We start from the raw sequence: 17,371 nt of genomic DNA, 5'->3' as shown, positions 1-17,371 counted from the left end.
CATGTCTGGCAGCTGGCATGCTGACCACCCTCCTCTCAGTTTTATCCTCTGGCCTTTGAAACACAGTGGAATCCTCCATGCTTCATATGGGGGTTCTGGAAGTGTGTGTGTGTGTGTGTGTGTGTGTGTGTGTGTGTGTGTGTGTGCATGCAGGAGTATAGGGTAAAGACTGGGACCATGGTGCTTTCTCACCCCTGGGCCTTTGCATATATTCCCTTTTCCTAGAACAGTCAAGTTCCCTCACCCCCTCTTCACATGGTCTGGCATTTATTATGTTTCCTTCTACTGGCTCAGACTTCATTTCATTTCTGGTTTTTTGAATTGTCCCCCTACTCTCAAGTCTTGATGTACCTCCTCTGTGATCGCAAAGCATGGTGTGTTTACCCCTTTCTGAGCACAGGCAAATGTATATATGGTTTATTTAAGGATAAAACTTTGCTAAACACTACAGTAGCGAATGATGCCATGCACTGCACTAGGTGCTTTACTGGCTTTGTCTTATTTAATCTTTAATAGAAGCTCTATTATTTCCCCCCTTTTACAGATGAAGAAACTGAGGATAATGTGATTAAACAACTTGTTGAAACTTATAGAGTAAAAGTAGCAATAGAAGACTTAAACTATCTCTCTGTTTCCAGAGGGTGGGGTGAGTGGACAACCCACTGGTAACATGGTCTCAAAAATGATTAGAAACAGCAGGACATTTTTAAAAGAACAAGCCCTTGTGAAACTAACTTAAACTTTGGTGGACATAAGCAACAGAAGTGTGATAGAAATTCTTCAGTACACTTTTAGTTTTTCCCCTCATGTGATATATCAAAAGTACATTTAGAAAACGCAGCACTTCTTTGCCAAGTGCACAGCTGCTTGTGGACCTGCCCATAGGTGTTTGTTGATTATTCCCTGACAGGTCAGCCCCATACCTAGAGCTGTCTACCATGATTATCACTGACCCAGCAGAAGGGCTGAATATTAAATACGAGCATAAAACTAGCCTTGGAAAATATGGGCATCCAGAAGCACATAGAATCAAAGTTCAATATTCTTTTAGTGAATTTGAATTTTGTTTACAAGTAATTCGAATGAGAGTTACCATAGAAATTGTCAGATTAGATTATGAGAAGGAAAAAAAGAGGCCTCCCAAAGGTAATCAGCTATGACATCAAGGAGTGGCAGTATTGGTACTACTTGGTGATATTTTACCTAAGCACTATTTACACTATTTACAATAGCCAGGACATGGAAGCCACCTAAGTGTCCATCGACAGATGAATGGATAAAGAAGATGTGGCACGTATACACAATGGAATACTACTCAGGCATAAAAAGGAATGAAATTGAGTTATTTGTAGTGAGGTGGATGGACCTAGAGTCTGTCATACAGGGTGAAGTAAGTCAAAAAGAGAAAAACAAATACCATATGCTAACACATATATATGGAATCTAAAAAACAAAAAAAAATTGGTTCTGAAGAACCTAGGGGCAGGACAGGAATAAAGACGCAAACATAGAGAATGGACTTGAGGACACAGGGAGGGGGGAAGGGTAAGCTGGGACGAAGTGAGAAAGTGGCATTGACATATATACACTACCAAACGTAAAATAGATAGCTAGTGGGAAGCAGCCGCATAGCATAGGAAGATCAGCTTGGTGCTTTGTGACCACCTAGAGGGGTGGGATAGGGAGGGTGAGAGGGAGACACAAGAGGGAGTGGATATGGGGATATATGTATACGTATAGCTGATTCATTTTGTTATACAGCAGAAACTAACACACCTTGTAAAGCAATTATAATCCAATAAAGATGTTAAAAAAAAATCTGGTCATACCATTTCCCTGCTTAAAACCCTTCAGTACTGTCACAAAACCATCCAATCCCAGGAGCATGGGGCACACCGTCTTACAGGCCCTTCCTTTGATTTTTAAACAATTTTCCTTTACTGAGCCAAAATATCCTCCCAGAATTTTCAATCATCATCTGTGATGGTCCTACCTTCTTAGCATCCTTTAAAGGCTGATTGTTCACTTATCTGACACCTTACATGCCTTTCGTTCCCCGGGCTGAGCTCCACTGGACAGTTGTGCCTCATAGAACATAGTTCAGTTTAGTGATTAAAGCGGAGCGGTCCCTCATTTGAATCCTGAATCTGCCTTTAACTAGTTGTGAGCTAGTTATCTAACTACTCTACATCTCAGTTTACTCATCTGTGAAGAGGGAGGATAACAGTACTTTGCAGGGTGGTTTTGAGAGTTAAAATACATAGTGCATGTTATAGAGAGAGTTTACGGTACACTACAAAAAAGAGAAATGATCAATAAATGCTAGTGATAAAAATGATTTGTTTCTGGAACTTTCCTGCTGGTCACCTTTCCTCCAAACAGCCTCATTCTCTCCCTTAATTTGGATATTATGTTTCTATTAATGAACATTTTTTAAGTGGCCACAATTTTTTTTGTTGTTGCTATTCAAAGATATAAAATTCTTAAGTCTCCAGAGAAGAGCTTGGAGGCTCAAATCAGTTCTTATAAGGAACTAGTCAACTTTAGTGTGTCTCAGGCCTGCTGATTCCCCATGCACTCTTTTCCTATTGCCTCATCTCTGAACATTGGAAAACTATCTTGCCAGCAGTCAGCATAGTTTGGAGACTAGTTTTGTTTTTACTAGTCACTCCAAACCATCATATTAAAGGCATAAATAAAACAATATGATGGTTCACATCTGGCTGCATCGTTAGAATAAACTGAGAGATTGTAAATCAATATTTAGCATAATTGCTGAGATATGGCAGGTTAGGATGCAAATAAAAAAGAATGAAGAATGTAATATAAAATCACTTATACAATATCAGTTCAGTCACCCTCTATAAAGTGGCAGGCAGCAGAGATTCATGGTTTAATTTTAGTTGGCAAAGAGTTTTCTTATAAGGGCTTGGAAAATAATTGACCCTTATGTCAATTGCTCTTCTGTATTGGTCGTTCTTCAAGTTTCCTCAAAAGGTTTTTTTCCTGTCTCCCTGGGAACTTTTTCTTCTAATGCAATTTTGTAGCACACTGCAAAGGCACTTATTTGACAAAACCAAAACAACAAAACTAACATTGTCAGCAATGTGTGCTCATCCACACTGAGCATTCTGCATTAAAAAAAAAAGTCCAAATATATAAAGCATGCTTTGGGGTATGTTTTGTTATAGATTATTTTCAGTTATTATCCTGAAGCAGAAGAAATGTGATTCTTACACAGGGATTTTTTTAAAAAGGTTATAGGTCAGGGAATTGGACCAATATATTTTGTTTTTATTAACTGATTAATCATTCATTCAACCAGTTTTGGCTGAGTGTTTACTGTGGGCATGGCTCCATTCTACAACTTGTGGGAAGCATACAGGAAAGAATCTTATATGAATCTAAAGGAAGTGATTAAACATGGGTGAAAGAAATTCTGGTGGAAGGTAGCAAGACAAGGACCCTAGGAAAGGGATAGGGACAATTTTATGGGAAATCCTGTGACATTCTGCATTTTCTTTTTGAGGACTTTGATCTGAGTTTACTGATGAATCATGCCTACTTCTAGAACCTCAGTTTCCTGAATATAAAATGAGGGAGTTGACTAGACCTTTTCACATATGAATTTCTATAATCCAATGATGTAATAGCTCCAGGTAAATCTATTTCCAGGCCAGGAAACATAGATCATCCACTTCAGGAAGCAGTCACAGCGTTTTACTTCATGGTGATAATAATTGTAAAGAGAAGAAGATTGAATTCTCCAGGGTCAGGCATCTTTTAAGGGGTAGAGTTAGAATTTGACCTCAAGCCTTCTGTCTCTAAATCTCATCCTTTTCTTTTACTTTGGGCAGGAAGTATTAGAGATTTATTTGCCTTAAATAATTACAGGAAAATCATTGCGCCTCTTAAGAGTTGAGGTGTCTGGTCACATATTTCTTAAATTTTCTCACTCTTAAATATCAGACATGCAGTTTTTAATGATAAAAAGCTTTTTCTGGTTATTAGTGTTGCTTTCAGATATTTTATTTGAGGAAGTTGTTTCAATTTAGATTTTATTAATTTCTTTGCTAAGACTCTTACTGAGATTCAAAATCTTCAACTTGGGTGGCTTGAGTTTCTTTGTAGAGCGGGAATTCGGTGGATTCTTGCAAATATTTTCTGATGGACAGTAAGAGAGGTGTCTGGGTTGGTGGATGGAGCTCTATTCCTCATGAACTGTAGCATGAAAGCAATCAAGCCACAGTATCCTGTGATTTGTTTAACTTGCTTTCCCAGTACAAGCACTTAATATGTGAGTTGCAGAAACATTTTATCTGCCTGGAAGCCTGCCTTAGCAGTGGAAATTTGATATAGACCCTCCTTGGACACTATCAAACTCTACAAATTGCAGATTTCGTAACCTCTGAAATGCAAAGCACCTCTGCACTCGGCTTCTCATCCTTAGTAATAAAACTGTGCTCATTCACCTAAGTCTCACTTGATTCTGTTAAGCATAAAATAGTGTAATCAGTTTTTCCAGATTGGTAGGTGAGTTGAACCTTTCCATTTGTGGCAATGTAAAGAGATATCTTGCATAACATTTCTTAAAATGCTGCTGAAAAATGTCAGTGTATTTGTGGGAGTCCTTATGTTTTTTTTTTTATTAGGTATAGGAAACAGTTGAATAAGAATATGAGCCCCTTTGGTCAAATACTACATACAAAAGATGAATTTCTGGATTAAAAGGATGTAAAGCATACATGTGGCTCATATAATGAATCATTTGATTTATCCCATGTGATATATCTTGCCACTTATTTTTAAATTTAGTCATTGGTGTGCTGGTGAACTGGCTTTTCAGAAAGAAAAAAGAGCCCTGATTTGTAGCGTTTTCCAATTTCTGTGGTGTAAATACTCCCAAGCTGGCCAATTTCAAGCTGACAATGGCTTGCAAAATTCCTGAACATTTTAACAATTGTCTTATGAGAACCAGTATAGGCAAGCTCCAAAACACCACTATGAGTGCTTTTTAAGTATACTTTTATATGCTTTCTAATTGTTTTATGCATAAAATCCTTTTCTCTAACCTCATTTTGAGGCTTTTAATGGTGGGGACCCTTCCATATTCTTCTATATCCCTTCTTTTTTCTCTTTCCCAGGTGTGTCTAAATATGTGTAGTAGTAAACAAGCGTGGAAATCTATTTCATTAATACTAAATGATTTTTTTTCACGTTTCACATTACTAAAATCATTTGCAGGTTACAGTCAATGGTATGTCATAGTATAATTGGTAAAACTTTCTTCTTTCTTAGTGTTCTATATAATAATTATTTGAATTTAATGAAATGTGTTAAGTGCTGAATAGATGGTGTTTGACATGAATATAATTATGTCCTATGGGATAATCTGTCTTTTCACAAATTAGATTCACCTAAAGCAAGTTACTTCTCTATTATTATCCTTATGAGAAAAAAATGTAAATTGTTTGAGATGTTCCTTGGTGTACTTCTTGTCCTTTTGTCTTAGTGCTTACATGTGGCATATCAAAATTAGATCAGCAAAGTAGGTCCCAACTTGTTTTGTACATCCTGGTGTGGCTCCAAGAACTGCCTTCTTCTACCTGGGAAGTGTACTTTTTGAAAGTGGGGATCGTTGGCATGATAAATCACTGGACAATATACATCATAGCCCAAACGCCATCACATTCAGTGTCCAGTGTTTCTGCTTCCTGACATTTGGATACAGAAAGACCTTGTGGTAGGCAGGATAATGGCCTCTAAATGATGTCCATGTCTTAATCCTCAGGACATGTGAATATGTTGCTTTACATGGCAAGGGAGGGATTAAGGTTGCAGATGGAATTAAGGTTGCTTAGCAGCTGATCTTAAAATAAGAAGATTATTCTGGATTAATCTGGGTGGACCCAATGTAAGCACAAATGTCCCTACATGGGAAAGAGGGAGGTAGAGGAACCAGAATCAGAGAGATGGCATCATGAGAAATTCTTGACTGGCTTTGGCAATGGAAGGGGGCCAGGAGCCAAGGAATGTAGGCAGAGAATGTGGGCAGCCTCTAGAATGTGGAAAAGGAAAGAAAAAGAATCCTCTCTCAGAGCCTCCAGAAGGAATGCAGCCTTGCCGACACCTTAATTTTAACCTAGTGAGACCTGTATGAGACTTCTGACATCCAGAACTATAATAAATTTGTGTTGTTTCCAAGCTACTAGCGTGTGATAGTTTTGTACAGAGCAATAATAAACGAATACAAATTTCATTAATTCAGATGGGCTAAGTCACAAGAATTTGAGCTAAATAAAACTGGTTGTGTTAAAAACATTCTTTATGTTCTCTCTGAACAAGCGTACCAGGTAATTTGTAGTATAAAGTAGATTGCAGAAATATATATATTTAAGAGAGTAAGATGATTTAAAGATTTCAGTACATTGTTTTTATGCTAATGATATGGCTAATTATAAATTACAGGTATGTATTAGCTAATTTTCATCTGAAGAATTTTTATTTAAAGTTTTCTTATCTCTGTACTAGAAACTGATGGAATTATATCTCTGTGAATATTTAATGATTCACAATTTTCCATTATTATACTTAACATCCTGGTCCACACCTTAGCAAGCCCTTGTAAGTGTGTTTCACTGTGATTTGGTGTATGTTATCAGGAACAAGATTTAGGTTACATAATCTTTGACAAGTGACTTAACCTAAGTCTTGTTTTCCTCATCTACAAAATGGAGACAGTTATGCCTTCTGTTATGGTCTCATGTTTGTATACTCCTCAAATTCATATGTTGAATTCACAATCCCCAATATGATGCTATTTGGAAATGGGGCTTTGGGGAAATAGGTCATGAGGATGGAGCCCTTGTGATGGGATTAGTGCCCTTATAAGAAGAGACATCAGAGAGCTTGCCTCTCTCTTTCTCTCTGCCATGTGAACAAATGAGAAGATGTGGCCATCTATACACTAGGAAGAGGGCCTTCAACAAGAATCCGACCATGCTGTCCCCCTGATCTCGGACTTCCAGGTTCCAGGACTGTGAGAAATGAATGTCTGTTGTTTAAGCCACCCAGTCTATTTCTGTTACAAAGCCTGAATAGACTAAGATAGAAATTGGTACCAAGAAGTGGGGTGCTGCCATAACAAATACCTAGAAATGTAGAAGCAGCTTTGGAACTGGTAATAGGTAGAGGCTGGGAAAGTTGTGAGATGCAAAACCTTTTCTTTCCAGCTTTATAGAGATATAATTGACATATAACATTGTGTAAGTTTAAGGTGTACAATGTAATGATTTGATACACATATATATTGCAAAATGATTTTGGCAGTAAGTTTAGTTAATGCTACCACAGCCTCAAATAATTACCAATTTTTTTGTGGTGAGATCATTTAAGATCTATGTTCTTAGCAGCATTCAATTGTGCAGTACAGTGTTGTTAACTGAAGTCACCATGCTGTACATTAGATTTCCAGAACTTATTCATCTTATAATCAGAAGTTTGTACTCTTTGATCAACATCTCCCTATTTCTCCCGCCCTTGAGCCCCTGGCAGCCACCAATCTATTGTGTTTATATGTTTGGATTTTTTAGGTTCCACATATAAGTGAGATCATACAGTGTTTGTCTTTCACAATCTGACTTATTTTACTTAGCAGAATGCCTTCAAGTTCTGTTCATGTCACAAATGGCAGGATTTCCTTATTTTTTATGGCTGAATAATATTCAAGTGTATGTGTGTGTGTGTGTGTGTGTGTGTGTGTGTGTGTGTATCACACTTTCTTTATCCATTTATCTGTTGATGGATACTTATGTTGTTTCCATGTCTTGATTGTGAATAATGCTGCAATGAACATGGGGGTGCAGATACCTTTCTGAGACAGTAATTTTATTTCCTGTATATATGTACCCAGAAGTGGGTTGCTGGATCATATGGGAGTTCCATTTTTAATTTTTTGAGAAACCTCCATACTGTTTTCCATAGTGGCTACACCAATTTAAATTCCCACCAATGGTGCATAAGGATTTCCTTCACTCCACATCCTTGGCAAAACATGTTATCTCTTGTCTTTTTGATAATAATTATCCTAACAGGTGTGAGGTAATATTTCATTGTGGTTTTGATTTACAACTTCCTGATGGCTAATGATGCTGAACACATTTTCATGCACCTGTTGACCATTTGTATGCCTTCTTTGGAAAAATATCTATTCAGATTTTCTACCCATTTTCTAATCTGATTATTTAGGTTTTTGTTTTTGCTATTGAGTTGTATGAATTCTTTATATATTTTGGATATTAACCACTTATCAGATATATGGTTTGAAAATATTTTCTCCTGAAGGAACTTTTAAGGTGATTCTGAAAAGGGAGCTGGAGAGGAAGCATCCATCTTCTTACACAGCACATCATGTACAGAACATTGGTAGAAGTATGGATGGTAAAGGCCATTCTGATGGAGTCTCAGACAGAAATGAGGAATATGTTATTGGAAACTGGAGGAAAGGTGATCCTTGTTGTAAAGTGGCAAATAACTTGGCTGAATTGTGTGAGTGTTCAAGTGTCTTGTGGAAGGCAGAACAATCGAGGCATAGACAGGGAAGTTAAGTCATGTGCTCCCGGTTATGGAGCCAGTAATGGTGGAGCCAGGATTGGACTGGAGCTGGAGTCTTGACCACTACATCCCTCTCCCTCCACACAAGTAGACAGTGTGGGGTCCAGCATGCTGGGAGAGAAGGTTGGGGTTCAAGAGATTCTTCTATCAGTATGGTCCAGGAGACCTTACCTTCAGCATGTTTTCCTTGGGCTCACTCATGTTGAGCAATAATCTTGTTTTGGAGCTTTTCCATCTTAGGAAGATGGAAAAGCTGTGACAGTTAGATATTACTCACATTCCAGAGGCCTGAAAGCAAACGAATGAGACTACGTATGTGGAAGAGCTTTGTAATCTGCAGAATGGGATAGAGATACTATACTCCTTCCCCAGCTGAAGGCGCGGTGTCTGACATGGGGACACTCAGTAACTATTTGTGAAAGAATTAACCTATGACACAGGAAGAAATCAAGCACACACACACACACACACACACACACACACACACACACACACTGTATGTGCATGCATACCTCCCCACTGAATTGGGAGCACTGTCAATGTAGTGTCTGTGCCATCTCTGGATCCCTGGTGCTGTACAGAATGCCTTGAGAATAGTATACAATAAATGTTTTCTGATTAATATGATAGTGCCTTTCCTGTTAGTCTGGGTTTCTATGGAATACTCTTTCTCTCTTTGGGGGCAAATGGAGGGCTTGATAGGAATTGACCTTATTAGTTCAGAGCCCCAATTACGTCATCTACATGGTGGGCAGCAGGGGTTCAGGGGTCAAGCGTTGAAAGGCTATAGCTGGGAAGGCGGCTCTCCCAGTGATTCAGCAGCTGTTCCTTAATACTCAGGCACTGCAGGGACAGGGAGGTGTGGATTGAAGTGGGGGAAATGGTAACCATCATAGAGATAGGGTTGCTTTGTTTCCTGGGAGACAGTGTTTTCCAGCGCGTTGAACCGGAAAGGAGGTCTTTCTCTATCCAGTGAACAGGGGTTGGTAAATAGTCTTGTCCGTCATATAAAGAAGCCAGCGAGTCAGGCTGGTCTGGCCAGTTAGTTATGGGCCTTTGTGTGAACAGCATGGCTTTTGAGTGATGTGGTCACAGTGGCCGGGTGGTCGCTGTGACCAATGTGGTTGTTGATATTGTGGATTGGAACAGGAGAGGATCACAGGACTGAGGCAGCATGACCACGAAGTCCAGCTTTGGCAACAGATGCAGGCAGTAACTTACAAGGGGAGTAGAATACTCAAGGTGCAACACAACCCAAAGCCCAGGTGAGGTGACCTCATCTGGCCCAGGGTTGTGCTGAGTGCAAGGAAGAAATGTGCGTGGTGAGGAGAAACAGTAGCAGTGAGTGGAGAGGAAAGGCAGAAAGATGAGAAGAGCTCTACTAAATCAAAGTGTGGCTGGGTCAGTAAAGCTCTTGTAATTGAGTACGTGCAAAGGGAGGCTGCAAACCCATACCAAGCACCCTTGAAGAGGAGCAGAGTGGGAAGGCTGTGACAGATCATGGTTGTGACCAAGCCACAGGGTTATTACTCTCTCCCTGTGAAGGAAGCTTGATGGTCAGAATGAGGTTGACATTTATATGTAGACTGTGGAAACGTTTGCATTAGCTGCTGTCTCAGTTTGTTCAGGATGCTATACACAATGCCATAAACTGGGTGGCTTAAACCACAGAAATTTATTTCGTACAGGTCTGGAGTCTGGTAAGTTCAAGATCAAGGCACCAGCAGATTCAGTGTCTGGTGAGAACTCGCTTCCTGATTCACAGACGGCCATTTTCTTCCTGTGTCCTCACATGGTGGAAGGGACATGGGAGCTTTCTGGAGTCTCTTTTATAGGGTGCTGATCCCATTCATGAGGACTCTAGCCTCATGACCTAGTCACCTCCTGAAGGCCCCATCTCCTAATACCATCACATGGGGGGATAGTGTTTCAACATATGAATTTTGGGGGGAAACATATATTCAGTCCATAATAACCATTTTACTAAACCTGTATATAATTTAGTATAGTTTCTTGTTAGCAAACAATTCATTTATCTAAAGTTTCAGTTTAAAAAATTAAGGCATTGTCTGAAAAAGAAATGGCTGAGCCTGGGGAGACCCAGCTGGTTATTATTCATAGTCATGGAAAAAGATGCTTTAAAAATGGCGTCCCAACCAGGGACCTTCATTCTTTCCTAAACAGGAAGAGGTGAGAAAATCATTGTGTGCAAAGATTTCAACTCGCCTGGACCTATTCCACTTGTCAGTAAGACTGGAGGGGCATCACACACACAGACTCATTCAATAGGAGCCTGAGAGAGCAGAATTAGAATGAGGTAGTGCCAAAGCTGGCTAAGCTTTGTTATTAAGACCTAAATATTAGAAGTGTTTCAAAGTCTGAATTAAAAGAATGGGATATTTTACAGTCAACAGGGAAGTGGAGGTCCACGTTATCTTAACATTTTGACCCTACTACATTTAATCAGGGTTTTAGCACTCATAGCTATTCCAAAACTATTGATTTTTTAAAATGTGAGCCTGAAAAACAGACAAAAGACTATATATGATATCAGTCTAATGATTTATCTTAAGAATCTGTGAACTGTGGAATCATGATTGTTAGGACTGAGAGACACCTGCTCACCTTTCTGAAATGAGTTGCTGAAAAGGTATTCTGAGATTCAGAAAGGGTAAGGGATACAACGTTGACCTTTTGGAGACAGGAAACCTTTGATGAACTATAGGACACCAAGACGGTTCATTTAAAAGATGGTTTCAAAGCATTATCCGGGGCTGGTTTTGTATGTGCATTACTGAAGCTCTCAGGTTGTCTTTTTACGTAAACCCAGTGAAATAATGGTTTCTGCAGCTGTTCATGGGTCTGCAACTCTCATGTGGCACCTTGGCTTCTGGGCTTTGTAACTGCTTTTCAGTCTCTTTTGTGGACAAAATTAAACTTTCCGTACCATTTGACAGCATGGAACTTTCCTGAGATGGGCATTAAGGAGAAAAGAGACAGGAAAAGGTCACCAATACCATCTCCATGTAATTAAGGCAGTGCAAATAGCTAAATAAAATTGTTGCTAATGATATTTACTCGATTCTATGAGTCCCTGTTCTTGTTTCAGAATAAGCTAGGGATCAGCTGCTCATGAAATGTATAGATTATAAATCTTTGTGGCGGGTAATAGGGTGTGCATTTGTTTTAGGACAACTTTATGTTAGGACCATGTTTAGGCTTGTGTGTTTTCTTTCTGTCCCTCTGTCTCTTTGTGTCTCTCTATATACACACACTCACATTTATATGTGTATGTGTGTGTATATATATATTTATATATATACACACACACGGATGCACATGCATGCATACATGTATACATACATGTATATGTATATGTGTGCCTGCTTTCGTAAGATAATAATTAATGAGGGATAGGTTAAAACTTAGAAAAAGTAGTTTCAAACTTTGTTTTATAGACTTATATTGACCATGTAACCAAGGAACCAATTTGTCCTCTTTTAAATGAAAGACCGTAAAAGTCAGCAGTAATCTATGAACTTTTTTTTTTTGGTTCTGGATGTGGAATTAATGAAATTGTCTGTATATATATGTGGAAGTTAACACTTCTAAATGCTGAGCTGAAGCTTAGTTTGAAATTTATACCAGTAAGAATAAGTCCCAAACAAAATTGTATCTTCATGTGTCGAACACATCGTTATTCAGGTACATAATAAATAAGTAAGGATGCGGAGAATAATGCGCCATCCTGGCCTTCAAATCTAGCAGAGGTATTGGAGGAGGTCATTGAAAGGATGTGACCGCCTCAAGCCGGACCTGGGCAATCAGAGGCTCCTTACCCTCTCCCCTGTCCTTGGAATGCATACGTTCTGCCCGCCATTCCCACAGTGGGGACCATTTTCAAGGGTGCAGACTTAAGAGAGCAATATGTTGTGGAGGTCATCGAGACCTTGTACATGATTGAACCCAGTTAAGGCCTCTATATAAACTTTTAAGATTCTGATGGGCAGGTGCGGAGAGCAACTCATCTTGCAGCTGCCCAAGACAAGCCTCTTAAGGAAGTTCCTTTGCTTATTAATCCTGCCACTTACCAATCTGGAGTGGCTGCCTTTTTTTTCACTCTTCCCTTGCCCTCTGTGTGTGTGTGTGCCAGTTTGCAAACCAACAGGAGTAGACGAAGAAATAAGCAGTAACATATCCTGGATGTGTAATGGAACTCAAGGTCTTAGAGGAACAGAGGGGAGGGTAACACAGCACACCCAGTTTGTATCAGGGGATGTTTCTTGGGAGAAGAGATGCTTGTGCATCACAGATGTTCTCCATTAGCTAATATCTGCTGAGGGAAAGGACTTCCCAGTAGTGGGACTGTACATCGTGTCCTGAAGACAGGAGAGAATATGTTTAGGGAGTGCAAGGAAGTTTGAGTGACTAGAATTTAGGGTGTGTAACCAGAGGTTGAAGGGTCCTCTGAGGAAGCCCCTACTTTTCCATCAGGCTTCCTCCACGAAGGCTTTCTTGACAACTGGAGTTGGTGGCCCCTTCTCTGTGTCCCCACGATTTTTTGCATGTTTCTATTATTGGATTTTTCATAACCAACTTAATTGTTCATGTCTGATTTCCGTACTTGTCTGTGGGATAAAACAGCATCAGGGCTGTCTCTCAGTCCTTATCATCAAACCTAGAAAACAGTAGGTGCTCAATACTTGTTTTTTAAACACATACGTAAATGACTGGCTGGCTGGATGAATGAATGATTATGCACAGTTTGGGGGTGAGAGTCAAGAATTGCTTTGGTTATCAAGCAACACTTCATAAAACCTTAATGGTTTCATTTTTCTGTTCCAGATTACTTGCAGCATATAATAGTCTTACGGATAAACACCTGGCTGGATATTTTAACAATACAAGGATAAGGCGGCATCTCTTGAGATCAGGGCTGGTAAGATTTGGTCTCATTTCTACCTGCCCTCTTGTTTCATTAAATCCAATAATTCCCTATCTTTTCTGGTTTCCTCTTTGAGCTTATCAGTGACATCTTTTCCCTTCCCTCATTTTAGAAAAATTACTTCCTTTCCAAAGCTCTGATTTATATATTTGAGGCTGTGTTTCAAAAGATAGGAAGAGAGGTCATGATGGCTGCTAAGGCAACTTATAAATTATTGAGGAAAATCCCTATGAGTTTTCAAGAGCATATGTCATTTGTTTATTTACCCACTCATTTATTCAACCCATATTTATTGAACATATTGTATAAATCAGGAACTGTTAAGGAGTAAGGATAGAAAAGACTTTACTGTCTTCAGAAAAAAAATATTGTTTTTAATAATCACAGGATATGGTGTGGAAGACATGAACAGTTCAAAATTTTCCTTTAAATTTTTAAAAACTCTTTCATTTCATGTGATGGTTTATTGATACATTAGTGTCTTTCGTTAGCTTCAAAACTATCATTTCCAGAAAATTTCCAGTTCTCTAAATGTCTATAATGTAAAACCTTTAAAAAACACTGTAGTTTTCCATTCAAAGTAAGGGGTGTGGTTATAGAAAGTGTGACTAACAATTTTAGCTGTTTACTTTCTTAAAACACTGTGGGTTTCCTTAACTATTGTTGCCATGGTGTTGAAAGGATATGCATTGCGTTTCTAATTGTTGTTTATGTGCTTGGCACTCTGTCTGGGTAGTTCTCAGAGAGCCTGCTTTTTGTCTCCTGGGGCTTTGTTATCAGACACACCTGGCTGAAACCTGGCTCTGCCATTTACAAGACAGAATGTTCAGGAAAACACTTAACTTTCTCAGCTCCAACTTCTTCAGTTGAAGGACGGTAATAAAGATAATGATACCCCCGCTCTCAAGATTGTTGTAGCAATTAGAGATGTGTAATAAATTGTTGTTGTAATTGTTGTGGGTAACATTAACACTACTTCTTCAGATAAAAGTCTGTGAGCTTCATATATAAATGGGAAGGACTTTGTATTTACTTATCAACGTCATTAACAAGCACTTATTGAACACTGATTATGTGCATGGCAACTCAAACAGGAAGGACGCAGCCCTTTCTCTAGAGCAGTTCAGATACAGTCTCTGAATCAGGAGTGTTCAGCATCGCCTGGGAACTTGTTAGAACATGCAAATTCTAGAGCCCCAGCCCAGATCTGTTGAGTCAGAAACTGTGGGGTGGGGTCCATCAGTCTTTTTCCACTTGTCTTCCTGGTGATTCTTCAGATGCTGGCTCAAGTTTAAGAACTTCTGCCCTATAGGAGCTTCCAGTCTAGTTGGGGAAATTAGATACTCCCAGAGGAGAAATATCAATGACAAGTTACTTGCTAAGGGAGGGGCAGTGCAGGAAGTTCTCAACAGTTTTTCCTGGTTGGATAGTCATGACATGATATCCCATGGACAACACATTTCAAAGACTATAACTGAGTTATTCGTAATTCCAAGCACACTTTCTATAACCACACAGCTTTCTTCCATTAGAAAATGCATTCATAAAAAAGATGATCAATAATCAATCACTCGTAGCACAACTCTAGCTGATCTCGATACTCCAATAGGTTGCAACAACAGTACTAAAAAACTAGTTATCAAAATTAAGAAATATGTGGACTTGAATTAGGTATGGAAAGAAGAGCAGGGTTTAAATAAGTGAAAAGGAAGATGAACATTCCAGGAAGGATAACATCCTCAGTTTAGGGAAGATGTAGAAAAATAGAACACATATGCCCATAGGAAGGAATAAAAGAAAAACAAGTAAATAAAATTCAGAAACTGTCACTCCTGGGACTTGCAGTAATGTCACTTGAAACCAATCTGAAATACTTTATATCTGCAGTACTGTATAATCTGAATCACAGCAAATTAAATTACATTCTGGGCTAGAGAGTGAAAGAAGAAAAGCAGTGTGAAAACAAAGTAATGAAACCAATTATTTTAAAAACAAATTGATGAGATCCTCTGTAGCTTACATGGTTTGCCCTTCAAAGTATTTCCTGTGAGATCATCAGTCCTGTGATCACTGCTCCTATTCACCGTTTCAAGGTAGCACCCCACGCCTTCTTCCCCAACGTGTTCAAAAAAAGAAATGAAAAGAACACCTGGGTTCCATTAAGGGAAAATTGTTACTCTAATGAAAACCTTGTTTTAAACGTCAAGTGCACCACCTGTATGTGTTTTCATAATGATGGGTATATGAGACTGTCTTTCTCTTTTTTTTTCCTTATGAAACATTCATTAAAAGTGAAAATTTATCAGCCATAGCACTACACCTCATTAGCCTTAAAAGACGCTGCTTCCTTCTCTGTCTGATCAACTGACGGTCCATCTCTCTCTCTTAGGGAACTAACAATACATTTTCTGCTTTGTATTTCTATATATGTTTTATTTGTTCATGACAGATCACAAGAAATGGGAGGATACTTTCTGAAAAGGAATACAAGCTAAATATCATGAAGAGGGATCACCAAAAATATATCCGGGAGTGCTTAGCCCAGGCTATTTTCCATAAGGTTCTTGATATGGAGGTACAAGTATTAACTATTTTCTTTACAACTGATATTTATTAATATGATAATTAATAATACTTTCTGTACCCAGAAGCAGGGGAATTCTTCCTATAATTCATTAAAAAGGAATGGAACAAGGTGACCTGAGAAATACTCTATATCTCTCTAGGTAGTGAGGAGACAAGACACTGAAGTAAGCATGTCTTCATTTCAGTTAGGGAAAAATATGGACATCATTGTATATTTTGTGATATTTAATTTAACAAATGTAGAGTTTTAATCCGTAATGGCTACTTTAAAACATACCAGCCCTCACCATCTGTACCTCAATTTCCATTTGCTAAAAAAAAAAGTGACATCTGTTTAAATATCAGTAATTCCACTGCCATGAATTATTTCGGATTTGTTATTCTTTGAAGGCTCCGAAGCTCAGCCGTATGCTAAATTTCAAGGAGCAGGCATTGAAACATCTGCTGTCCCTCCTACTTTAGGCCACGTTGGTCAGCACAGATTCACAACCCAAGTATCAACAACTGTTTTTTCAGTCTGACATGGCATTTTTAGAAGGATATCTAGCTAACTCGATAAATTATTTTAGCCTCGCTCCATGGAACTTGTAGTTTCAAGCATCAATACCGTTTTAATGTCTGTGAAAAAGCATGTCACTTCTCGGCTTGACCAAGTAGCTGTAAATCAGAAAACTTGGCTCATAAAACCATTAACCTGTGGGTGCACTAAACATTTATGACCAACTGTAGAATCATCAGTAAACCAATACTAAGTGTAGTGCCACTCAAAATATTTATTATTATGCTACTATTAAATTGAGCAAGTGTTGTGCTCTCTTCGGATGTATATGATTTGTTCATTTAGGAATTCATGTTGTGATTTATGTCATGTGCATGAATTACATAGAATCATTGTTTATGGCTCCCAAATTCACTTCTTTATAAAAGTATTAGTTGGAATCCTACAACTAATGTTGAAAAAATAGTACAGCGTAAAGTTAATTATACATAATTTCAAACTTAATCACCAAGTTCTATCTTAGCCTTGATTCTTGAACTTTCGTTTTCCAAAATTTCCTGTAATGCACACATCATAACTGTTAAATGTGCTGTTATTAAAGAGTCTTTGTGTATTCTTAAAGTTTGGAATAAATAGCTTAGATAAATGTTAATGTGTAATATATAATTTTATATAATATATTAATATAATTTAAAAATAAAATATTTCTAAATTGTTACATTTGTCTC

The 17,371-nt window shown here is 38.4% G+C and overlaps 1 protein-coding gene across 3 annotated transcripts in view; it reads left to right on the top strand.

Moving 5' to 3' along the window:
- The window catches only part of ERICH3 (glutamate rich 3), a 129,520-nt gene that overhangs the window by 37,785 nt on the left and 74,364 nt on the right, over positions 1 to 17,371 (top strand). For all 3 annotated transcript variants that reach the window (XM_060023835.1, XM_060023834.1, XM_060023836.1), the window contains 2 exons: positions 13,459 to 13,552; positions 16,008 to 16,133. In XM_060023835.1, coding sequence (XP_059879818.1) covers positions 16,059 to 16,133 — 75 coding nt within the window. In that variant the 5' untranslated portion in view covers positions 13,459 to 13,552; positions 16,008 to 16,058. The remainder of the gene's footprint in view (positions 1 to 13,458; positions 13,553 to 16,007; positions 16,134 to 17,371) is intronic.

The sequence above is a fragment of the Delphinus delphis genome, chromosome 1 (assembly GCF_949987515.2).
Source record: "Delphinus delphis chromosome 1, mDelDel1.2, whole genome shotgun sequence".
NCBI lineage: Eukaryota > Metazoa > Chordata > Mammalia > Artiodactyla > Delphinidae > Delphinus > Delphinus delphis.
The sequence above is the reverse complement of the archived record's forward strand: the minus strand, read 5'-3'. Positions and strand labels throughout refer to the sequence as shown.